The sequence below is a fragment of the Neophocaena asiaeorientalis genome, unplaced genomic scaffold, assembly GCF_003031525.2.
Source record: "Neophocaena asiaeorientalis asiaeorientalis breed wild unplaced genomic scaffold, Neophocaena_asiaeorientalis_V1.1 scaffold36, whole genome shotgun sequence".
NCBI lineage: Eukaryota > Metazoa > Chordata > Mammalia > Artiodactyla > Phocoenidae > Neophocaena > Neophocaena asiaeorientalis.
The window spans coordinates 6,824,812-6,850,625 of record NW_020174149.1 but is presented as its reverse complement, the minus strand read 5'-3'; the positions used below and the strand labels follow the sequence as shown (position 1 = coordinate 6,850,625).

At 40.4% G+C, this 25,814-nt stretch overlaps 1 protein-coding gene across 1 annotated transcript in view; it reads left to right on the top strand.

Annotated features, from left to right (window-relative positions):
• CPVL (carboxypeptidase vitellogenic like) overlaps positions 1 to 25,814 on the top strand; it is a 99,537-nt gene that overhangs the window by 31,732 nt on the left and 41,991 nt on the right. Inside the window, exons 7-10 of the mRNA XM_024755008.1 lie at positions 11,159 to 11,281; positions 11,894 to 12,025; positions 15,186 to 15,284; positions 17,073 to 17,246. Coding sequence (XP_024610776.1) covers positions 11,159 to 11,281; positions 11,894 to 12,025; positions 15,186 to 15,284; positions 17,073 to 17,246 — 528 coding nt within the window. The remainder of the gene's footprint in view (positions 1 to 11,158; positions 11,282 to 11,893; positions 12,026 to 15,185; positions 15,285 to 17,072; positions 17,247 to 25,814) is intronic.

Sequence of the window (25,814 nt, the reverse complement as noted above, 5' to 3'; positions counted from 1 at the left end):
CACATTGTCCCCGCTTGTCCCCATTAGCCTTTGAGCATTTCCTTGCTCTTTGGCACAAATTAGTTATAAGTTATAGGATTATCTTGTACTTTCCCTGCCCTAGCAGGGAATTAATTCTGTTTTTTTCCAGGGTGATTATGTTACAATTTAACGAACAGTTCATTTGCATATGTTGGTTTCAATCTTAAGGTTTGCTATTTTTCATCCTTTTAAATTTAAGGTTATTTTAAAAATGTATAGCAGCCAATATTTTGAGAACACAAAAATTCTTAGGTGCTAGGAATACAGTTGTGAACAAAACAGAAAAAATCCCTGCATTCGCACATTCCAGAGGTGAAAGCAGTGATAATGAAAGAAATAAATATGTACCAGATGGTCAGGCAGCGATATGTCTGAAAAAGATGTCATGAAAAAGATAAGCAGGGTGAGGGCTGGAGAGTGATGGAAGTGTTATTTTGGATAAGATTGTCAGAGAAAGTCTCTTCGGTAAGGAGACAATTGAGCAGATTCCTGAGTGACGTAGTGGAGTGGTCTCTGCAATATCTGTGAGAAGAGCTTTCCTGGAAGAAGGAACAGCAAATGCAAAGACTCTGAGGTAGGGACAGGCTTGGTGCACTCAAGGAGAAGCATTGAGCCACTGCAGAAGGAGCTTAGATGGGAGAGGCAGGCTGATTGTGTAGGGCCCTGTTGCTCATGGCAGAGTGGTTAGACTTTATTCTAAGTGTAATAGGAAACCATTGAAGGGTTCAGTGTTCCCTGAAACAGTATTGAGAATCAAATTCAATTCAGTTCAACACATATATTGAGTATGTACTATGTCTGAGGCTTTGGACAAGTATTAGAAAGTCAATGATTAAGACATTAACTCTACTGTAAATCTGAGTCTAACCATACAGAATGAAGAGAACAGTTAGAGAAGTAGCTGTAAAGACAAATAGTATAAGGTGAGCAAATAGCTACCTCTCAATATGGGATCCTCAGGAAAAGTCAAACAGAGGAGACAGCAATTAAATTGGATTTTGAAGGATAAATATGGGTGTATTAGTCAAGGCTCTTTTGCTTGCAAGTGACAGAAACCCTGTTCAAAGTGTCTTAAGTAAAACAGGGGATTGAATTGTTGGCCTCAGGTGTGGCTGGATCTGGTTGCTCAAACCTTATCAGGATCTTGTCTCATGTTCTCTCCATCTATTCACTTGGCTTTGCACTTCACTGATTTCATTCTCAGATAAGTTCTTTGCACCTGTGCCCTTGACTCTCCAACCCACTCCAGAGCTCTAGGTATAGCCTACCAGCTCAACTTCTCTTTCCCAATAATTCCACCATATACCTGAATCTCATTATCCATTTGAATCCCATGGCCATTCTAGAACTAATAACTGGAGTCAGGGGGATGGAGGAAGTGACACTCCTGTCATTTTGGTAGCAACCCTGGAAAACACCCAGTTCTCCACCACCAACAGAAGAGTGATCTGCTTAGTGTGTAATTCCTCATCTTGCGAATAATGTGACAATGTTGTTAACCATCATGTTGAACTTTCGGCAAAGCTACCAAATTCCAAATGAAAAATTTGACTTGTCTATCTCATGTCTGCCTGGTGGTTTCATGCATGTAGTTTCTGAATGTGTGTGGCAAAGGACAATTTTCTTTTTATATTCTCTGCTGCCAGGATGAATACTTTTAAGGAAACCTGTGCCTTCCAAGTGATGAAGGAAGACGGGAAAGAGGGCAGGCAGAGCCTGGGATGGAGATGCACTTGCCAGGCAGCAGCATCTTCATGAGAACCACACAAGATACATTAAATCTGGGGGCACATCTTTTTCTAAAAGGTAGAGCACTAAATAACGCCTTGATGGTTTATTATTGGCAGAATGCTGTGTTTCTCTAGTCTACTTTGTCCCACCTGGTCTTTCTGTTTTAAGGCTAGGAGGCAGAATGGAGAAGTGGAAGGAATTCTGGATTAATAATCAGGAGACCTGAGGTTCATTGCTGGCTTTGCCTCTCTCTGGATGATTCCAGACAAGTTCTGTGACCTCTCTGGGCCTCTGCTTTTCATCTTACAATCAGAAGGGTTGGTTTTTAAATTAGATCACTTACGGGGATATTTTACTTTACTGGATACTCAACTGTAGTTACCTAGATGTACTCTTAAAGCATCTGTATACAATTGCAGTTTTAACATAATACCAACCCACCCTCCCCGTGTCCGCCACCATAAAAAATGTTGTAATAGATTTTTCAAGAAAGGGAAATCTTTTATCTTGTGAACTCTTAATTTCCTGAACAAATAATGCCGTTAGATTTGTAGAATTGTTCTTGGAAAACAAATGCATAAACTCAGAAATGGTTTTCTGCTTTTGATTGCAAAGGTACTAGACCTAAATATCCTCCACATTTGTGTGCTATGAATGAGGGTAGCCTGGTGCTCAAAGGGGCTGGAACAGCTGTTCAGCGCCCTAACTTTGGTGTAAGGGAGTCTGGAAGTAATAACAGTACCTACTGCATGGGGTTGTTTTGAGCATTTAATTAGATAATCCTCCTCAAATATTTAGCAGAGTGACTGGCTGTGGTGAGTACCCAGCATATGATGACTATTATTACCATTCATGTTGAAAAGCTGGATTAAAATGTTATGGCTCCAAAGCATATGGCCTAATGCATGTAAACAGGGGCTGAGATGTTTACAAGGCTCTGCTCACTTGTTCTTGGGGTATGGCATTGTCTCCCCTCTTATTTTGAAATCATCTTTAAAAGAAATTGTTTGCTCCGTCAGAAAATGATGGTGGAGCTTAGAAGTTTTGGATGGTAGCAAAATGTGTGGGGACCGATTCAGGCCCTTCGCCCCTGCCGTGTGGACCACGCGAGGCCACAGCAAGGCATAGTGCAGACCTGCAGTTGGGGCAGCGGAGAAGGAAGAACTGCTTTGTCTCCTTCCCTTCTCTCCATTTCTGCCCAGAACACCAACTGGAATTAATTTTCTCTAAAGAGAGACAAATGTGTCTATAAATCACCCTCCTCAAGGCATGAAAAAAATGTACTTCAAAAAGAGAAACAAGCTGCATTTAATTCATATAATTAACTTTCTTCCTAAGTGTTATCCTTTCCGAGCCAGTAACTATTAGTGAGATTGCTCTTTTTCTTGAGGTACAGACATTCTGTAGGATCCACTCAAGTGTATGTGGGCCCAGCTAAAACTTAAAGCACAACAGCCCTGGCGCTGGAAGGCAGGGAGGTGACGGTAGGGAGGGGTCTGCCCACTGGCCTCTGAGCCTGTGGCTTTCTGTCCACTCATGGGAAAGATTTAGCGTGTAGAGGCATTTGTGCCAATGGGTGGGAGCGCTTCCAAACTGGCAGGGCGTGTGGTTAAAACTGGGCATCTCCCGATCAGCAGGAGAGGCCTACTTTCCTTAGAAGCAGTTTTGCAACCGTGATTAATTCGAAGGCTGAATCTGAGGCAAAACTTTGAAGCTATTTAAAAATTAGTGAGCTTAATAGGATACTTTATCTTCATCTGCATGAGTGAAGTCCTGCTGGGCTCACAGAGTCTGATTTCTTTATTGAAATCGTCATGGTCCTGGATTCTGGTGGCAGGCTCCCAGGAGGTGAGAGCCAGGTTTGTTTCATTTGTTTCATACAATACCAGGCACAGTGTTGAATGGATGTTATAGGGTGGCTTCACACAAGGCATTTGCCAGATAAAATAAAAATATCAATGATATTTCTCTTTGGCTGTTTAACATCTCTTTTCATGGCTCTTCTCTCCCTGTACTGTACCCCAGGCCCTGGGAACCTCCTTTCTACTCCCTTATTTTCCAGGGTCATCCAGTGCCCTGCCTGCCACCCAAGGCCTTTCTTTCCTTGGCTGTGCTGTGCTCAGGTCCTATTTCTCCCATGCTTCTTCCATCCCCATCATGATTGTACTGTTTCTCTCCCCCATTCTGACTTGTTACCATCTCACTATCCATCAGAGAGAATCTGATCAATTAAATGTACTTCCAACATACTTGTCCTTGAATAGAGGACAGAGCCTAACCATAGAAAGATACTTGTAATAGGGGAACTTCACGCACTGACATACCTGTGAAGGGGTATAGGCCCTATGTGACTAAAAGTCATATAGGCCCTAACTATAGGCCTATAATTGTTTTATGTAGGTCATACCTTTATCTTATTAGTCCAGGCTTATGATCATTAAATTTGGTGATTAGAAGGATGCCTTCAAACGTATCTAGTCCCCTTGTTTTATTTGTAGATCTTATTTGAGAATGTTTATTGAGAGTGGATCATATGACAGGCATGATGCTAAGCAGTGTTTCATGCATTACCTTGTTTAATCGTCACAGCTGCCTTATGAAGCAGGCACTGTTATTATCATCCCCATTTTACAGTTGAGATGACTGAGGCTTAGAGAGGTCATGTAGGCTTTACAAGCTCACCCAGCCAAGATTGGAACCTAAGCAGCCAGACTCCATCACCCAAAGACTGTAGTCACAGGATGGGCTAAGGATGGTAACCCGCTTCGTGAAGATGCTCTCTGGAGCCTGGCTCCTCAAAACTGCAGTTTCCAAGACTTGCCTTTTCCCACAGAATAGATCCACTGTCTGTACAAGGGAGTCGGACATCCCTTACATATTTTGTAAAGAATCTCTAAGGGTTACTAACCTTATACAAACAGAAAAGAAGTTCTCTAGCTTCTTGGATATTTCTGTCTTTTGATCATCAAGTTTTATGGAGTAAATGGAAGTTTCAAGTGATATAAAGGCTTGAAGTCCTTGGAATGTAATTCTTTCTCCAAGCTTGGAACTTGCTGAATATGACTAGATGACATTTGAGCTGGTTTAACTCTTGAGCTCATGACAGATGTCTATTTTCAATTATGTTCCTCTGACTTGCCAATATTTTCTTTTAGAATTGAAAACGGATTTGTGACTATTTAATGAATTTAATATTAGAAAAGTCAAGGTTTACGCTGCAACCTGGAGAACTGAACAGGGGCATATGGAAATGTTTGCAAAATTGGGCCTTGGGCTTTTGGATAGCATATCTAAGTCAAATCAACACATATTTGCTGATTCTCTGGTTACGTGGAAAAGAATATGAGTAAATCAGACGTCAATATAAGCTTTGTCTGAAGTGAGCTACTATGCTGGACCAAGTGGCATGGCGACACAAATAGTACCCAATTGGATGAGATGTCTAGGCTGGGGACCAGAGATGCTAAATTATATCTATTACGCAGCTTCAACCTTCTGAGTTCTATCTATAGTGAGCAAGTGAAGGACTCAGTTTGTTGACTGTGGCCCAGTATATTCACACTCTTTATTTAAAAGTCAAATTAACTGTAATCTCTAAACAAAAGGGTTTATTCATCTGTTCAAGTCACCTGGCTTCAAGCTGGGTATGAATTTCTCCAGAACTGGCACTGAAGGTAGAGTTGGGGGGAGGTGAGGTACATCCTTTTCACGTATGTTTGTCACTGATGGAATTAATTTTTAAAGAAGCATCATCTCAAAACGAAATAAGAACATATTTGAAAGGCCGTACATACTTCTGCATAAATTTATGTGACTAAAAGTTGGATACACATCAAAATGTTTTTCTCATATGTGTATTCCTGTAGATTCTACATTTCTTTTTAAGCTCATAGTCAAGAGAAATAGATGTTTAGATAAAGTCATATTCTCGTTAGAAGCCTTTTTTTTTTTTTTAAATCACAGCAGTGTGGTCTTGAAATTAGATGACACATGGTCTAGCAATGTCTAGGAAGCTGTAGAGATTACCACAATACCAAAGCTCCAGTTTTCTCCATTCATTAATTTTCTGAACTGGCCGTGTTAAGGCCACACCTCTTCTCTCCTCAGAAGCAATAATGGTGCCAAGTGAAGTAAGATTCTACCCCAAGGCTAGATGAAGTCAGGGTCACCCTAGCTTAATCCTGTCCTCTTGGCTGCCGTGTCCTGTGTGACTCCGTTAAACTTAGGCTTTTCACCAAGTTTTGTAGTTTTCAACGTGTGTATAAAATTCTCTTCAAAGCATATCCCCCTATTCACTCTGGCCACCCCTGTACATGGGGCTGGTTCCACCATAGTCTGTGTTTGGGGACAGCTAGAGGACATGACACCGATGTGACTCTCTCCAGAAGGGCAGCCCACCTGGTTTCCTCCCGGAAGACATGGAAGAGTTCTCACCAGCCCCGAAGTGAACTCTTCAGAGACATTCATTCTAGCTGGAGTGGCTGGGGGTTTGGGGGCAGAGCAGGGAAACGGACATAGAATGACCCTGACCATCCTTGACATGCCATTGTCGAGGATGACAACTCCCTTTTTCCACTTCCAGGCAGAGGTGAGGAGCTAGGGCCAATGAATAGTGACACTTGGTAACCAGGTTCAAAGGCCATTGCTCATTATCACTGATAAAGGTTCTGCAAGTTTTACCATAAAAGGTATATTTAGAAGCAAGTCAGAGAGTGAATGTAGCTGCATCTACTTTTTTTTTTTTAAACTAAACTTCAGTAAGAAATGCAGACGACCAAGAGTAGCTTAAACAATAGTAACTGCTAACATATGTGATATTTCTGTAAGAGGACATTGTTTCCATTATAATATTATTCTCTGACACGATTTTGTTTCTTCTGGAGGAGCTGATTGAAGCTTGATTTTCGATATGGATTTTTTGACTCCCTTAAAAGTAACCGGGTGGCAGGGGTACAGTAAGTCGGCTATGAATGTTGTTGAAACATGTAAGAAGGGAGAGATTCAGATGGAATACACAATTACAAGTTTCTTTAAGTCCAGTTTCATTTTGCTTTTACACATCTGGATAATTAACCAAGTATTACATTCTCTCTAGACTATTTTTACAAGTACAATATGCTCCTAACGTGATTTCCATTAGGCTGTTCCAAACATCATGTAAGAACACAGAAAGATTGCAAACCAAGATTCAAAAACACTATTCAACTCTGATGTTGAGACCTTTTTTCTCTCAGGGGGGAAATAAAAGTTTGAGAGCTGAATTCTGAGATCCTTCTGATGTCAGAGGAAAACTGGAGGTTTACTGCTTCTTTAAGCTCATACAAACATACCCTAATGGCTCTGGCCCTTCTTGTCAGAGGTGAGCTCAAAATATGGTCACCGTGGGGCAAAGGAGCCATACAAGAGTAGTGTTGGAAATTGCAGCTTCTTTAAATATTGGAAAGGAATAATTACTAAGGGCAAACTAAAATCCTGACGTGTTGATTGCTAATCTAGTTTGAATTATCATGTTAGTTAAATATGTTTGTCTGACTGAGTTCCTCATTTGAAGGTCACTGCTGAATTCTAAAATAGTATGTGTTCACACAGTTTCTGGATACACTTTTCCTCTTTCCTTTTATAATTGCTTTGATGCTGTTCAGAGCTTGTTTGAGGCCAGTGTCTGATCTGAGGGTAGAAGGTTAGCGTTAATTCACAGACTTCAGGAGCTTCATTGGCCAGCTGCTGACCACATTGGTGAACCCCAGCCAGAGATCAGAGAAACCACAGGGCTAATAGTTGTGGTTGTCACTGCTTTAGTTGTTGTTATGGTCAGAACTCAGAACAAAAGAAACAAAGAGTTCATAAAATTACAGGGTCACAATTATAAGTCCTAAGGGCCATATAGTCCATTTCTGATCCATCAGACAACCACACCTAACTTCTCAGAGTCTGACATTCTATTCTATTTAAAACATATCCGGAAAAGGGAAAACTGGGTAAAATCAAACATACTTGATTTATTGTCTGGTTGTCTTTTAAAGTGCTCGTGGTGGTCAGAGAATCATTAAATCGAGAAACAAATGGTTCAGGAAGAGTAAACAAATCTCATCTTGAAGAAAAAAGAAATGTGTCTCAACAAGGAGAGTGAAAATAATTGAAATTTCGTTGTAACGTTTCGGTGTCTGTTTTCCATAAAATAATCCTATAATTGTCTACTGTGTGACAGCCTGAGTCGCTCAACCAGTGGAATGATTAATGAAAACGGCAGTGAAGGATTTGTCACACTGACACAGGGCAAGGAAGTGTGTGATAGTCATTAGAAAGCCAAAACCAAGGTAAACATCATCACTGTTAGGTTAGTAGATGTAGACTGAACATTGAGGAATCTGTTTTGGATGTGGTTATAGAACTACCCATCTCACTGTCTCATTTTCCTAAATGGTCCACTTAGCAAGTGTACAGTGGATAAATCCAAGTGTGGGTCCCAGGTTGGGGGACCAGAGATCCATAGTCTATCCAGGACCCTTGACTGAAATGTGATTTGATATGAGAAATTGGAAGCGTGGAGGCAGCCAAGCCCGGACAGAATTCCAGGTGGGCATGTGAAGCACACAGACCTTTGTTTTCATCATTTTAAAATATAGGAAGATAATGGTAACTTTACATTGGCTCGAATTAAAGTAGGTGAAATAATCTGTTTATGGTGGATGCTCAGATTGAGTGGGTGTTCCTTTTTAATCTCCTGCCTGAATCCCAGATACATATGATTGTCGCAAGGGGGAAGGTGCCATAAAAATGTGACTGTTTTAGCCTAAGTTTGTCATCACTACCTATAAAGTACATACCCTTCTATCTCTGAAAAAGTCAAGGGAGGTGTTTTGTTGCTAGGTCTTATAACAAGACACCTTGAGTGCTAGCATCACTGGAAGGTGTACTTTTTAAGCATTTGTACTGATTTCCAACAGAGAAAACATGTTTAGAAATAATGTCAGATTAGTCATTCATTTATCAGCTATGTTTTTATGTACCTACTATGTGCTGGCTATTGTACACATTGTGGAAATAATAAGCCATGAAATGGTAGACTTTGCCTTATCACATTTGAGTCAAGTTTTCCATAATGTATTTTTAAAAGATATTGTGATCTTTACAAGTTTTGTGCTTTATTCATTTTTGTGTCTACTCAAGTATCTGTTATGATACCTTTGACAGAACAGTTGCCCAATAAACCATCATTGAATGAAGATTATATAACACATCTGTACCAGTGAAATGATTAGTCAAGAGAATTTGCTTTTTTGGCCAATTTACAGAAATTTTACTTGATAAATGTTCACGTACTGTCCCTAAAAGGAGAATATAGCAAAGTTATACAACAAAGCAAATTTCAGACATGGAAGCTAAAAAGTAGTCATGAGTATGAATGGATACGCTGCTTTGATTTAATACTTTGCCTAAATAATTATTATTGCACAAGAGGAGTGCATCAGTGAAGGGATCTTGTGTGAGTTATGTCAATTAAGTTCTTCCATCATAATTTGGAAGAGGTTTAGGATTTGGAGTAGGTCAGACCAGGTTTAATTCTGACTCTATCACTTAACCTCTCTGAGCCCCAATGTCCTTACGTTGAAATGGGAATAATGATAACTGCAGCATATGATTATGGCATGGAAAAAATGAGAGCTCTCCAGAATTCCCAGTCTTTGAAGTTCAGGGCCCTGGAGAGCCTTGGACATATTGTGAAAGTTCTGCAGATCCATAGGTACCCACATAATGCATCTAGTCTATCTAGAATATATGTGCATTGCTGTTTTTCAAATGCATGTAGGCTAATTCAAGATTCATTCATTGAGCAGCTGGTTATTGAGCACTAACAAACAGCATCAGGTACAGGGGATACACTAATAAACAAAACAGACAGATATCCCTGTGTCTGTGGATCTTCTCTTCTAGTGTGGGTAGGGGAATAACAATACACAAGGTAAAAAGTAAAAGTTTGTTGGAGAGTGATAAAGATTAAGACGAAAGAGGAGAGAAGGGGAATATAAAATATCAAAAAAGGGGTGTTAAATTTTTTGATAGGGTGGCCATGGAGGGCAACCCTCAGAAAGCCTCACTGAAGGAAGTGAGGGAGTTAACCATATGGATACCTGGGGAAGAACATTCCAGGGACAGAAAGAGCTAATGCAAGGGGAGGAACAGTACAGATCACAATTATGATTTGGTCTGAGAGAGGCTGGAGAGGAATGAGCAAGAGGATAGTAGGGGGTAATGTGAGTGAAGTGACCAGATCATGTCAGCCCTTATGCCCCAGAAAAAGCACTTCACTTTTGCTTTGAGAGAGATGGGAAGTCATTAGAGGATTTGAGCAGAGGAATGGCATGATCTAATTTAACAGACCACTGTCTTGAAATTAGACTGGATGAGGGTAAGAGCAAAAACAGAGGCCCATTGAGGAGGCTGCTGCAAGAATCCAGGCGAGAGATGACGGTACCTGGAGCAAGGTGATAAAGGGGGTGTGTGCAAAGACACTGGATTCCGGATGTGTTTTGATAGAATAGGTAGAGTTGATGAGATTCACTAATGGACTTTTCACGAGGTGTGAGTCAAAGAGATAAACAGTGGCACCAGGATTTTTGGCCTGAGCAGTTAGAAGAACAGAGTTTACATTCATGGAAACGGAGGCTGCAAGAAGGGCTTGGGGATTGGAGCTTCGTTTTGAACATAGGAAGTTTAACATTAGACATACAAGTGGAGATGTCAGGAAGGCAACTTTTTAATGGAAGAAACACAGAACTATTTTTAAATATTACTGAACCAATAGTGGCTCTTTTCAGCATAATCTAAAAGCAGTATTATCATGTTTGTGTCAGCAAACTATTTTGAAATTGAAGAAGAGCCTTGTATTGGAAAAGGTTGGAAACAGAGGTGAGTTCAAGTGACCATTTTAGTGGCCAATAAATATTATTTATCCTTTTCCTCTCCCTTTAATACATGTTGATTTCAAGTTTTGGCATCATTGTACAGATTTTGAAATCTTAATTTTGGCCTTGGGATTTTTTTTTTTTTTAAATAAAGCCTGCAATGGAACTTTCTGGTAAGGAAAACCCTAAGGGTGGCAGAATTGTGTTCACTGGTGTCCATGTTCTTTCTTTTGGAAGGAAATTAGAATGTTCACTTAGGACACGTTCACTTATTATTTTTTTGCACTCCTAACCTGTGACCTGCATGTCACTCCATGCTATTTGGGATGACAAAAGAAGGAAGGGACAGAGCTCCGTGCTATTGTCAAATTTGCAATGCAAGGTTAAGAAATACATGTGTCTTGTGGAAATACTGTTTTATTGTGATTTAAATTTGCATAAACACCTCATTTCAGTAGCATTGATTTGTGATGGTTCATTTTAACGTCTACCCTTCTCAGTCTTACGCGGGGAAATACGTGCCAGCCATCGCCCACTACATCCACATGCAGAACCCCGTGATGACCATGAAGATCAACCTGAAGGGAATTGCTCTTGGAGACGCGTATTCTGATCCCGAGTCAGTAGGTGGCTCTTTTTTCCTTTCCATTTTGTTCCTTAAGGAGAGTAAATACCCTTTAATCAGATGGAGGCTCCTCTTACCCTACAGACCTAACTTCGTCAAGGGAAATACTGTTGGTCAGTTGACTTTCTAATGATTTAAATCTTCTAATTTTTATCAGATGTTTTACAGTGTCAACTTACTATATGTCAGCCTACATTGGCTGTGAGTGTGTCAGTGTGTGTATGTACAAGTGTGTGTACCTGTGCTTGGTGTGTTTGTGTGTATTTTGTATACATGTGTGTTGTATGAGTGTTTGTGTGGTTATGTGGTGTGTGTTTGTGTATGTTTTGTGTATATGTGTTTGTGTGGTGTATTTGTGTGTTATACACGAATTGTGTTTGTGTGGTGTGTGTGTGTTTGTGTATGTGTGTTTGTGTGGTGTATTTTGTGTTGTGTATGCATTGTGTGTGTTGTATGTCTATGTTTGTGTGTGTGGGGGGGGTGTATATGTGTGTGTGTTGTCCTGCTCCCCTAATTGAGAAGTTACAAAGGGTTATTTCACAAGCAGATGGGCTTCCCTCACATCCCTCTCTCTCCATGCAGCGTCTGTGTTTGCTTCTTTTCTCCTCAGATCATACAGGGCTATGCACCATTCCTGTTCCAAATTGGCTTGTTGGATGAGAAGCAGAGAAAGTACTTCCAGAAGCAGTGTGATGAGTGCGTGAAATACATCCAGGAGGAGAAGTGGTCTCAGGCCTTTGAAGTGAGTTCTGTGGCCTGCGCTGCCCTGGCGCAATGAGCACCATCTGAGAAGGTCCCGGAAGCACTGCGGTGCCTGGCCTGGCTCTTTGTTGTTAGCAAAGGTGTTTCCTTGGTGCCGTCCCGAGATCAGGAGGCAAGACAGTGGGCTTGTAAGGAAGAAAAGAGCCATCTGGGTTTCTTTGAATTTACTTTGACCATATTTTAAACCTGAGATCACCTCGGGGTGTTTATCTAACTGTGTCTTTCATTAACTGTTTTGATTTCTTGAAATGCTGTGTAGGCCCTCAAGGCATCCCTACCATAAAGAAATCAGAAGAAAGGCAACCTGGAAAGTGGATGCATATGCTTCCACATGTGCTCTAAACCCTTCAGAGGGTAATATCCACACACAGGGCTCCAGCTGGGGAAGTGGCCACAGTGTAACAAATGTCACATGTTCCTGTGTGTCAGGAACAAAGAGTATAAAGGGTGGTCACTTGAAACTTTTACAAAGAGCCATTGGCATTTGTAAATATCGCCACACTGCTCTCCTAAAATTAAATTTGAGGATCAAGTAACATAGTTATATTCTTCAACCTTTATTTTTTTTTTTTGGTTGTTTAAAATGTAAGACTATACTAAATATTAGGATGCAGGAGGGTCTTGTTTGTTGCTCATTTGGTTTTTGGCCAGTGCAGACAAAGATCATGTGTAAGCAATCTTCCTTGGGGGGTTTTGTCACCTTTGCCATAGAGCCTGTGTGTTTGACACATTAGTAAATGAGGTGAGGACTGAATTTTGAGACCTTTAATCTTGTTACTGGGAACACAGCCTGTTGCAGTTTACCTAACAGCATTGTTATTATTAAGGCCGAGGCCTGGTATTAATAGTCTTTTAGGCGCTGTAGGTCAGCTGGTTCAGATCAAAACAGGAGACATACAAACTTATGGAGAAGGGTGGGGTAACAAAGTTGTGCTCCATTTTACAAATAGGGTGCCAGGGCAGTGACTGCCCTTGTTGTGAGTTCTGACAGCAGCAAGCTGTGTAAATAGGAGAACTCAGGAAGTCCCGAGCCACCCCGCAGCACCCTGGCGGGCTCCCCTTTCTGTGCCAGGACACTTGATGCGGCTGCAGAGCGTGGATTCAGAATTTCTTGTGCAATTGTGAATGTGAAGGAAAGAAGAAGGATCTTATCAGGGACATGTTGGGTCATTCTTCAACTTGCAATCACAGTATTTTCAAGACCGGTTTTAGGCTGTCTGCTGTGGTAGGCAGAAAGGGTAAAAAGGACTAAACGTTTAGAATTTAGAATTAGTATGAGATTTTACATTGCATGAGACCCATCTGCAAGTGAGACATTTGATGTGTTTCTGAAGAAGCATATGTCAAGAGCAAACGTAAGCAGTGTCAAGAGCAAGAATATTTGATAGACTCAAAGGGATAAAGAAAGCAGAAAGATGTCTGTGGTGCGTGATCCAGCAGCCTAAGCGTCCACAGGGTTAGTGAAACTGTTGAAAAGTTCAGATATTGTGTGTATTCAGAGATAATGACAAGATGACCCATGAGGTCTCTCCCAAACCAGATTCATCAAAAACTAGAGAAACCCCCCACCCCTCCCCCCACAAAAAAACTCTTGAAGTTATGCAGTGTCCCCGTGACCACTGGTCCAAAATCTTGTGTGATAAATGAAAAGACTTTTGCTTTTTCACAGGAAATAGATGAAATGATACTTAGGAAAGTAATCAAGTAGTGGTAAAATGTGTTTCACGTTATGCAATACAAGACTCCAAGAAATCCTGAAACCCAAGAGAATACAAATGTCAAAATCTCAAGCCTCAATAATAAAGCCTTTTTGATGTTCTGATCCCTTAAAATGATTTAGTTAACAAAAGAGCGGTAAGTTGGAGCTGAAGGGATCAGCTTCTCTCCCGACACATACCCCTGGCGTTCGCCTTCTCATTCTCTGAATATTTTGGCTCCTGCCTCAGTGTCACTTTCCAGCATTACTCTTGTCATCATTTCTGGTGACTGAAGTCTCCACATGGATGATCTTTTTAATGCTTGGTCCCTCAGTTTCTTAGTCTCCTCTCATTTAGTGATCTTGTTCTCTTTACCTTAGCTGCTTATTCCCATTACCCCCTGCAAAAAAGCCAGCAATCACTCCACAATCTCAGATTCAACAGATTCAAACGTCTTCCCCCAGCTGCCACCTCCCTTCCTCCCAGCTCACTTCTCTGAATTACAGTCCTGCAACCCCATTGTCTTTCAGTCCATGGATCCTACTACCTCTTCATGGTCCCCTACCCCTGCAGGTCTTAATTTCTCTAATTACCCAACATAAACCCAAGCTCAGTCATTACATACATTCCCCACCTACGGCCCCCCTTTGCACCTTCTCCAACTCCTTTGGCCAAACCACAGTCCTGGCTAGATGCCCCTCTCTACCACTCCATGCCTGCTTTTGTGCAGCTCAACATGACCTGAGAAAAGCACACAACTATGCTGACTGCTCTCACCTTCAGCTGATGACCAGGTTTTCAATGTCAGCAGTCGAAAGATAACTTCCACCAGTTCCAAGCGCCTGGGTGTATGTCCATATCCTCTGCCCTGTCTCCTCGTACATGGGTGAGTGGTCAATGATCATGTTATGGTAACCCTTCCCCACAAGACTCACTCCCGCAGTCGGGGCCTTTGGGCTCACTGTTTCCTCTACTTGGAAAGTTCTTTTCCTAGATGTCTTCCGGGCTTGCTTCCTTCCTTCCAACAGGTCTTTACTCAAATGCCACCTTCTAAGTGAGACCCGTTTCCTCCTCTCTGCAGTGTCCCCCACACCCACCACCCAGGCACACATACCCCACAGGCACCCATGGCACTTCCTATACCCTTCTCCTTGTTAGTTTTCTCCTTAGCCCTTATCATTCTCTAATACACTGCATATTTTACCTATGAATGCTTGTTTATCGTACCCTCTAGAACATAAGCTCTATGAGGCAGCATTTTTGGCCTGCCTTGTTCACTGCTGTTTCCCCAATGCCTTGGACAGTGTCTATAGCGCAGAGAAGATGTGTGGGAAGTGGTTGTTGAATGAAATAGTTATTGAATAAATGAAATGACAAATGCCTGTATATTTTTACCCACCCTGATGTTTTCCTCCTTCCTTTCTCCCCTCTCTCCCAACCTAGTTACTGGATAAGCTACTAGATGGTGACTTAATAAGGGAGCCTTCCTACTTCCAGAATGTTACAGGATGTTCTAATTACTACAACCTTTTACAGTGCACGGTAATGACAACAATTTTAAAAAACATAATAGTGTTTACTTAAAACTTTTGGCAAAACCAAACTTCCTCCAATTTAAGAAATAGGAGAGCTGACTTTACACTAGACAAACATGTCCAAACTCTATTGCGTTATTTGGTATACTAATCTATAGGATTTTTTACCCTGCCAGTGTTGTATACATTATAATCTGACCATTGAGAGTGTGTGATATTCCAGATAACTCAAAAAAAAATCTCCGATTAACACAGTTTCCCCCCACTAGAGCTTGTTATACAGAAGTTCTTTTGTGAAGGAGACAGGCCAGGACTGCAGTTCTGGGTATCAGGTCCCAGAGCTCCAATCCTGAAGTGAGTTTCTTGAAAATGCCCACATTATTTGTTCTATACTTAAGACAGCTTGGATAACCCAAACTGCCAAAGCCTTTATGAAAATATTTGCTTTGTCTTACTTTTAACTTAAGATGTTTCATGCATTCAGTACGGCCCTCACTTCAAGCCCTCTGGAATATTTCTCAAAATATTCAATTAGTTTCTTTCATAAAAGTGGGCCAAAATTTGATGCCTTTCGGGTAGAATTAATCAAATAAGATAGAGGGAGCCAGACTGGGGATTTGGATTTGTATAACCATGTCTAGTGGATATGACAATACATTCTGTTTTTAAAATTGCCTTACTTACTATTTTGTAAATAAAATATAAAGCTAATTTCAATGGAATTTGCCAACCCTGTGGTTTTGGATTTAGATTCTACCAAGAGAAAAACATATGCTAGGCAAGAAAGAAGCAAAATTTGTGATTAATTTTTTTTCTTTACAAAGAGAATGTATTCACAGTTAGCAAAAAATGTTGATGATTCACAAAATTGTTGATTTCAAACTCTTTTTTTTATCCTTTTGTAACTTTATAAAAACAGCATTTACTCCTTTTTTTTTTCTTTTAGCGTAATGAATCTTACAGAGACTTTTATGCAGTATTTTTAAAAAATAAGGCTCATGGACAACTTCTCTTTTGTCTTATGTCCTTCATAAGGTATCATCTGTTCTTACACTTGATATATTTTCCTCCTCAAATTATGGTCAGCTGATTATTTTGTGTGTGTGGTTTTAATAAACAGCAGAACATGAAAAAGAAATCCTCAGCTTTTAATCCACCACATCACCTCCCTGGCCCCTTGTGGTCCATTTCACCTTCTTTTCCAAGAGCCTCCAACAAGGAGCAAATTGATTTTGATAATCTCGCCTCTTCATTTTTCCTATTTTTGCCTTGAATGGGGTTTTTGTTTTTTTGTTTTTTTTTTTTTTTTTGCGGTACGCGAGCCTCTCACTGCTGTGGCCCCTCCCATTGTAGAGCACAGGCTCCGGACGCACAGGCTCAGCGGCCATGGCTCACGGGCCCAGCCGCTCCGCGGCACGTGGGATCCTCCCGGACCGGGGCAGGAACCCGCGTTCCCCGGATCGGCAGGCAGACTCCCAACCACTGCGCCACCAGGGAAGCCCCTTGAATGGGGATTTTAATTGGAGTTACAGATCACAAAAGTTTTGTTGTTACAAAAAGGAAAAATCCAGCATTTGCAAATTGGATACTGGCTCCAAGAGTATCAGGTCATCCAGATTTGCTTGATAAAATTGAATTTCCCCAACCCCCCAAGTTAAAATATTCAGGGTAGAGACCAGTTAATAGTGGTGTCACATCTTGTTCATTGTGATATATGTTAGGAGAAATTTGAAGCTTTCCCCAGAGTACTGTTCCCACCACCCACTCGTTTTCCCTAATATTTTTCTGATGCCAGGAACCTGAGGACCAAAGTTACTACACGAAATTTTTGTCCCTCCCACAAGTGAGACAAGCCATCCACGTGGGAAACCAGGCTTTTAGTGATGGATCCAAAGTTGAAAAGTACTTGCGAGAAGATACAGTAAAGTCAGTGAAACCATGGTTAACTGAAATCATGAATAATTATAAGGTAAGAAACTTAACTTTAGTTACTGTCTATTTTAGGAACTTTTCAGATCACCCAAAGCAGAAGTGACCTTCTTTTATTCTTAATTTGACTCCTGCCTTTTTTTACTTTTATGATATCTTACAAATGTGAGTAACAACTGCTGCATTGTTTGATTTCTTTGAATTAAAAGTTTTATTTTTTTCCTTCTAATTAAATCACTTTACCCCAAAAGTTCCTAAAAATGAAATTCTCTTTGGCACATGACACCTCTCATCATTTCTTGAAAATAGACGGAGAGCAGAGCCGAGAAGATGACTGGCCTTGTGTAAGCCGATTTTCCCTTATTGTTTGCTTTATTATGTTAATCCCCATGAAGTCAGGGATAAATGAAATCAACTGGTTATTCCAAAAATGCTTTTTGCTTGATAATTTCATTCATTCACGTTGCTCAATCACAGTTTCTTCAGGGCCGGCTTTAAGCCAAACATTGTGCTAGTCTGTCAGGTTGAAGCGTTGAATGAGACAAGGTCCCTGTTTCGAGGCATGTAAAGTCAATCACTGTGTTATCTGACTGAGATGTTCTGCCTGATTCCTTATCTGCTGCTGGTGCTACCAGAGGTTCAAGCAAAGGACCTGTGGACCCTCGAATTCTCACTGTGAGGGAAGGACCCCACGAGCAGGTGACAGGGAGGCAGTCATCCTGTGCATTTCTTTCCCCTTTATTTCTCTTCTCACCTCCTCCTCTGATCCTCCAGGACTGTTAGCATATGTCCTAGGCACGGTCTGGGGGTAGCTCAGCAGGATAAGTGTGTTAATGATAGAGAAGATCACCACCAGAGGTGATCCACTTTTGCTCTGTTTCCTGGCAGAGGCAAGAGAAATGTTTGGAATGAACAAAAAGCAGGGCAACCAGTAACCAACACATGAATCAGACAAAAGGCAACCTCTCCTCAAGACACTTTATTTCTGTCTGTCCAAAAATTGTCCTAATATACTGCTTTTATTTGAACCAGACTCTTTACTGCCGTTTTCTGACATAAGGAAAACACATTTCAACAGTGTCTATGTTAGGAATAGTGTCTCTTGGGATTGTTCAGTGCACAACCTTCAGTACTACCCAGGGAGCCCTTGACCTAATACACCCTTACTAGATTGTGTTTTAGAATATGCCCGACCTAGAAGACCTATTTTCTGATCCTGCCTCTAGTACACAGAGTTTGAATCCTAGACATACAACTTTTTTTTTTTTTTTGCGGTACACGGGCCTCTCACTGTTGTGGCCTCTCCCGTTGCGGAGCACAGGCTACGGACGCGCAGGCTCAGCGGCCATGGCTCACGGGCCTAGCTGCTCCGCGGCATGTGAGATCTTCCCGGACCGGGACACAAACCCACGTCGCCTGCATTGGCAGGTGGACTCTCAACCACTGCACCACCAGGGAAGCCCTAGACATACAACTTTTATTCAAAATAATCTAAGGCCAATGGCATGCAGAGTCTACACACCCATTATATACCTGCAGAACTTCATGAAATACTTACTTTGTAGGCAAGAAAGGGCCTAACTAGATGAGGTCAGGATTTCAGCCACTCTTGTGTTTGGTTCTGTCAGGGAAATGTAGTTGGAGCCTTCTCTGAGCACCTTCAGGTTGTCCTCTTCTCTGAGGTCTCAGACCATGTGCTCTCTGCTGCTGCGGTCACACTTAGCACACTGTACTGCCATTGTGGGCTGTCAGTCGTAGCACCAGCCTTGAGCAGATGTCAGTAACACATAAATGAATGAATGAATGAAAATTCAGTTCTATAAATTAGTGGTCTATCAAAAAGATAGCTAATAAACTTGTTCATAATCCATCAGGTATTTATTATCCACAAATTTATTAAACCAAAAAGAGCTTAGCGCTTATGTTTTCAAGATGTAAACACTGGGCTATAATGTAACATTAAGGAATGCAAAATGGTTTTTTTGAGTGGAGAGCAGATAAGGAAGTTCCCATGTATATTTTTCTGTGCCCTTGCAAGATAGGTTTTCTCACTGTATACATTTAACTAGAGTATGATTGCTTTCTCAGCCAAGTGAGGATAGCGTGAAATATATAGTTCACCTGATGGTGTAAACTCTCCTGGTATTGGCCAATCGCCATACAGTGTCCACTTGCTTGATAAGGGAGAATATGCTGATTAAAGATAGCCTGCATCTTGATATTTAGACATATCTGTTTCTGTTTCCCATGTATCCTAAACCTATCAATGTGAATTCCAATGAAATCAGAATGTTTTCTAAACTTTCAAACTCTGAATCAGTTGTCAGAAAAAGAGAATAGATTAGTGGTGCAGATAAACCATGTTTCCAGAAAGAAAGAGAACAAAGTATGCAGTCAGTCTGAGTGCAGACCAAAAAGTGGCTGTTGCTGAAATAGACCGCGTATCCATGGCTGCAGCTGGCATAGCCCACAGGGCAGCGATTATCCTTGGCTTGTCTGCTAATGGTGGTGAACCTCAATGTGTATGCAGTGGAGTCAGAACAATCTAGGTTGGCTTAAAACATTAGTACCCTCAAGGTTATATTTATGTAAGACTCAGTAGTAATTTGTCATAGAAAATAGTGCACATGCTTCTATTCATAGGAACGTGGAAGTCTCTTTCTAGTACTAGATTCATTTTATGCCATGTGGAATATCTGATGGGCTGAGGAAGACCTTCATCAGTTTCTGGAAACTAATAGAACTAAGAGAACAAGGGTGTAGTACATCAGTTTCTGTACAGACTATGTGAAAACATAATCCTTTTCTTGTAAAGACCTACAGGGGATGTGTACTCAAAGTCATCCACTTTTCAGTAATTTCAAATATTTAGGTGGTAAATTGAAATATCATTTTAGCAGTTTCCAGAACAACTAGAGTGAGAAATAATCTGTTGGACTATTGGAATTCATGATTAAATCAGATCATGGTTAAATATTATCACGATTTCTAGGAGTTACCTGGGTCCATAGCACGTGGTGGTTATAAGCATGGGTTCTCACGTTAGACATTTTGAGTTTGAATTCTGTTTCCGCTATTCACTGGCTATGTTCCTTTGGGGGAGGATACTTAAAACACTCTGTGCTTCAGCTTCCTCATCTGTGAAATGGGAATAATAATGGTACTTACAGGTGAGTTCTTATGAGGTTTAAATAGATTATGTAGATAAAACACTTAAAACAATGACTGGTGCTTAGAAAGTGCTTGAAAATATAAGCTATTACTAATGATGTTCAACACATTTCAGCAGAAGCCTTTAAGCACCTGCTACATACAAAAGTTATACAAAAAACCATGGAAAACACAAAAGTAAAAGAGACTTGACAGACTTCTGGTTTCCAGTCTGGCATGTCAGGAACTTGGAAGTTACCATTCTGTCCTAACAACAAGTAAAAAACTGAACAAACTGAAAAAGCAACAACTCCTCTTAGATCTGTGAGAGAAGTGAAGTCATCACAGGGCAAACTACTTCACAAACAGGAGAGACCGAGAGGTGGGTACAGAGAATCACTTTTCTAATCAGAAATCCATGAGCAGAAACCTCCACAAGAACCAGTGCCAGGATAGGAAAACCTGAGCTGTAATTCATGAATTACTGGAGGCTCAGTGGGGATAAGCCTGAGACTTAAAAACTCCAGGGGAATCCAGTCATGGGAGGAAGCCCCCACTTTTGTAGTTTTATCTCCAGGAGTTCTGCAATGTCTTCACAGTGAATACTGGAGAAAAATCCCTTCTGCTTATGGCAGGAGGAGGTAAAAGTAGCTACCTTGAAATACACCAGAGCATTTTGTTTTTTGTAACAAGGCCTGCCCTCAGAAAGCTATTTTACCACAGCCTAACCCACTGAGGGGTTATCAGAGCCTGATCTACCTGTGGGAAGGGAAATACTCAACTTCAGCTCTAGACTTCCATGTGGGGGAAAGGAAACACCCAATTCCAGCTGCCTTTAGCTATGCTGTCCCACCTAAGAGGTGAGGGGGAGCAACTGCAAAGCACTGGTGAGGTTCGCAGTCCAGGGGCATAGGCTCCTAAAAGACTGAGACCTAATCCTAGGACTCTAGTATGCTTCCCATCCCCCACATCTTACCACCATGTTACAAAAGGGTTATTTACCACAGTACCCTGTATCCATCCAGTGCATCATGTACATCTTTCAACAAAAAATTACCAGGCATACTAAAAGGCAAAAGACACACTTTAAAAAGACTGAACGAGCATTAGAACCAGAGTCAGATAGGACAGGGATGTTGAAATTATCAGACCAGGAATTTTTGCAAACTATGATTAATATGCTAAGGGCTTCAGTGGAAAAAGTAGGCAACATACAATAATAGATGGATAATGTAAGCAAAGATATGGAAATTCTAAGAAAGAATGACAAAGGAAATGCTAGAAATCAAAAACTGTAACAGAAATGAAGAATGCCTTTGATGGGCTCTTTAGTAGACTACATGGCTGAGGAAAGAATTGCTGATCTTGAGGATATGACAGTCGAAACTTCCAAAACTGAAAAGCAAAGGGAACAGAGACTGAACAAAACCAGAAAATCCAAAAACTGTGGAACAACTATAAAAGATGTAATATACGCATAATGGGAATACCAGAAAGAAAAGAGAGAAAGGAACAGAAACAAAATCTGAAGAAATAATGATTGAGAATTTTCCCAAGTTAATGTCAGACACCAAACCACAGATCCAGGAAGCTCAGAGAACACCAAGCAAACAAATGCCAAAAAATGACACCTAGGTATATCATATGAAAACTTTAGAAAATCAGAGATAAAGAAAAAAATCTTGAAAGAAGCCAGAGAGGGGAAAAAACACCTTACCTATAAAGAAGCAAAGGTACGAATTACATCTGACTTCTCCTCAGAAACCATGCAAGTGAAAAGAGAATGAAATATCTGAAGAGTTGAGAGAAAAAAAGTCACCAACCTAGGATTCTGTGTCCTATGAAACTACCCCTCAGAAATGGGGCAGAAATAAAGATGTTTTCAGACAAGTACAAATTGAAGGAATTTATTGCCAGTAGACCTACCTTGCAAATTATGTTAAAAGAAGTTCTTCACAGGGAAGGATAATGTTATAGATCGGAAACTCAGCTCTATATAAAGAAAATAAAAGTATTGGAGAATGAATAAGTGAAGATGGCATGATTGTCTATGTAGAAAATCTGAAAGAATCAATAGAAAAGCTCCTGGAACTAATAAGTGATTATAGCAAAGTTGCAAGATACAGAGTTAATATACAAACACCAATCACTTTTCAATATACCAGCAATGAACAAGTGGAATTTGAAATTAAAAATCCAAAACCCTTTACATCAGTACCAAAACTATTGAAATACTTAGGCATAAATATAACAAATTATGTACAAACCTATATGCAGAAAACTACAAAAGTTTGATGAATGAAATCAAAGAACTAAATAAATAGATATTCCACATCCATGAATAGAAAGGCTTAATATTATCAAAATGTCAGTTCTTCCCAACTTGATCTACACGTTCAATGAAATCTCAACCAAAATCTCAGCAAGTTATTTTATGGGTATTGGCAAACTAATTCTAAAGTTTATATGGCAAGGCAGAGACTCAGAATAGCCAACTCAGTATTGAAGGAGAAGAACAAAGTCAGATGAATGACTCTTCTTGACTTGGAAACTTAATATAAAACTGCAATAATTAAGACAGTATAGGGCTTCCCTGGTGGCGCAGTGGTTGAGAGTCCGCCTGCTGATGCAGGGGACACGGGTTCGTGCCCCGGTCCGGGAAGATCCCACATGCCGCAGAGCGGCTGGGCCCATGAGCCATGGCCACTGAGCCTGTGTGACCAGAGCCTGTGCTCCGCAACGGGAGAGGCCACAACAGTGAGAGGCCCGCGTACCACACACACAAAAAAAGACATTATAGTATTGGCTGGAGAACAGACAAATAGATAAATGGAAGAGAATAGAGAACCCAGAAATAGACTCACATAAATATAGTCAGCTGATCATTGACAAAGGAGCAAAGGCAATACAATGAGCAACGTCACTTATGAGCATATATGTACAAATCCTAAACAGAATATTAATACAACCTAATCCACCAGTGAATTAAAAAGATCAGGTTGGGTTGATCCCATGAATGCAAGGATATTTTTGTATTAGAAGTTCTATCATGTAATTTACCACCTAAAATGTTAAAAGAGAAAAATTTTCTATCTTAATAGATGCAAAAAAGTGGATTTGATAAAATTAAAACCCACTTAGGATAAAAATTTTTAGCAAATGAGGAATAGTAGTATCTGTATTCATTTCCTATGCTTGCTCTAATGGATTACCACAAACTTGATGGCATAAACTACAGAAATTTATTTTCTCGCAGTTCTGGAGGTTAGAAATCCAAAGTCACTTTCACTGGGCTGAAACCAAGGTGTCAATAGGGTGGCTGTAATGGGATAATCCGTTCCAGCTTCTGGTGGCTGTTGGCCTTCCTTGGCTTGTGGCCATATTATTCTAACATCTGCCTCTGTGGTCACATTGCCCTCTCCTCTTCTGTGGTCAAATATCGTCTGCCTCCCTCTTAGAAGAATACATGAGATTGCATTTAAGGACCTCCTAGATAATCTCCCCATCTCAAGATGCTTAAGTTAATCACACATGCAAAGTCTCTATTTTTTAAACTAATTAATTAATTTATTTATTCTGCATAAGGTAACATTCACTGGTTCCAGGAATTAGGACTAGATATGTTGTGACAGGGCATTATTTAGCCTACCATAGTATGGGACTTTCTTGACCTAATAAAAATCTACCAGTAAGCATTATTCTGTTCTATAAAACATAATATGCATTCCCTTTAAAGTCAGAGTTCATGATGATGTAAACAAATAAAAAATGAATGGGAGATAAAGCCAATTAATAAATGTGTAAGAAATAATGGAATAGAAAATCATTATTTGACAAATAGGACAGTAATAATTGCTTCAGGAAAGAATCATCAGTGGATACTAACATCAGTTAGTGAAAGTATGATGAGAATCAGAATGTTTACATAGCCTCAAAGTATCCTCCTTCAAAATATTTATGATGAAGGGGAAAATAGTAGCTTTATAGTGGAGAAGTCTGGCATATGAACCAAAGGATCTAAGTTAACATCACCAGTAATGGGACAAATCAACATTTGTGCCTCCTGATATGTTGCACTAAGAAGGACACAACAACACTAATGTGTGTTGCCAGAAATGAATGAATTTGATCATGAGGCAACAGCAGACGAACTCAAATTAGGGGACAAATTTAGCCACAAAATAACTGGCTGGTACTTGTCAAAGGACATGAATGACACACACATACCTACACACACACAAACACTGAGGGATTAAGGAGACTTTACAACTAAATATATATAACATGTGATCTTTTATTGTATCCAGGATCAGAAAAAGGTTATTAAGGGACAAGTGGAAATTTTTTAATAAAATCTGTAGCAAGAAAATAGTATTATATCACTGTTAATTTTCTGGTTTTGATGATTGCATGGTGGTTATTTAAAACGTTAATATTTTGAAGGCTACATAAAGAGTATGCAGGATTTCTTTATACTATTTCTTTAACAGCTTGATTGAAGATATAATTCACATAATACAGAATTCACCCATTTAAAATGTTCAAGTCTGTAGGGTTTTTTTTGTTTTTTGTGGTACGCGGGCCTCTCACTGTTGTGGCCTCTCCCGTTGTGGAGCACAGGCTCCAGACGTGCAGGCTCATGGGCCTAGCCGCTCTGCGGCATGTGGGATCTTCCTGCACCGGGGCACGAACCCATGTCCCCTGCATCGGCAGGTGGACTCTCAACCACTGCGCCACCAGGGAAGCCCCAAGCCTGTAGTTTTTTAAATATGCACAAATTTTTGCAACCATCATCACTGTTTAATTTTAGAATATTTTTGTCATGTTCTCCCCAAACCCCTTATGCTTTAGCAGTAATTCCCATTTTCTCCCTCCCTCCACCCCCTGGAAACCACTAATCTACTGTATGTATGGATTTACCTATTTTGGATATTGCCTATAAATGAAATAGTATTATATAGTGATTCTCTCTGTGGGGTAGACAGATGGGGGTTGGGATAGGGGAGAAGTTCACTGGGTAGATTCAATGATATTGGTACTATACTAGTTCTTAAGGTGGCTGGTGCATCTGTGAATGTATATTTATTCTTATACTTCCTAACCTACAGATATGTTATAATACATTCTTTGGTGTATATATAATATATACAATAAAATTTTGAAGGAGGTAGACTGTGATTACTGCTTTGCAGAGATTTAATTGACCATGTCGTGAGCATGTGGACTGCTTAGTATGGCCTTGACTTTAAAGTCCCTCAGCATACTTCAGAGAATTATGAGGCATTGTGGTGGAGGCAAGGACACTGATCTGTTCTCACAGAAAATTCCATCAGTTTTCCTCGCTGGTAGACATTGATTACATAATCCAAAATAGCAGGTAATTAAAATAATCTTTTTCTACCTGGCTCTCTATGCTCATTGGTGGGTAGCCAATTTACTTGCAAATTATGTTACAACT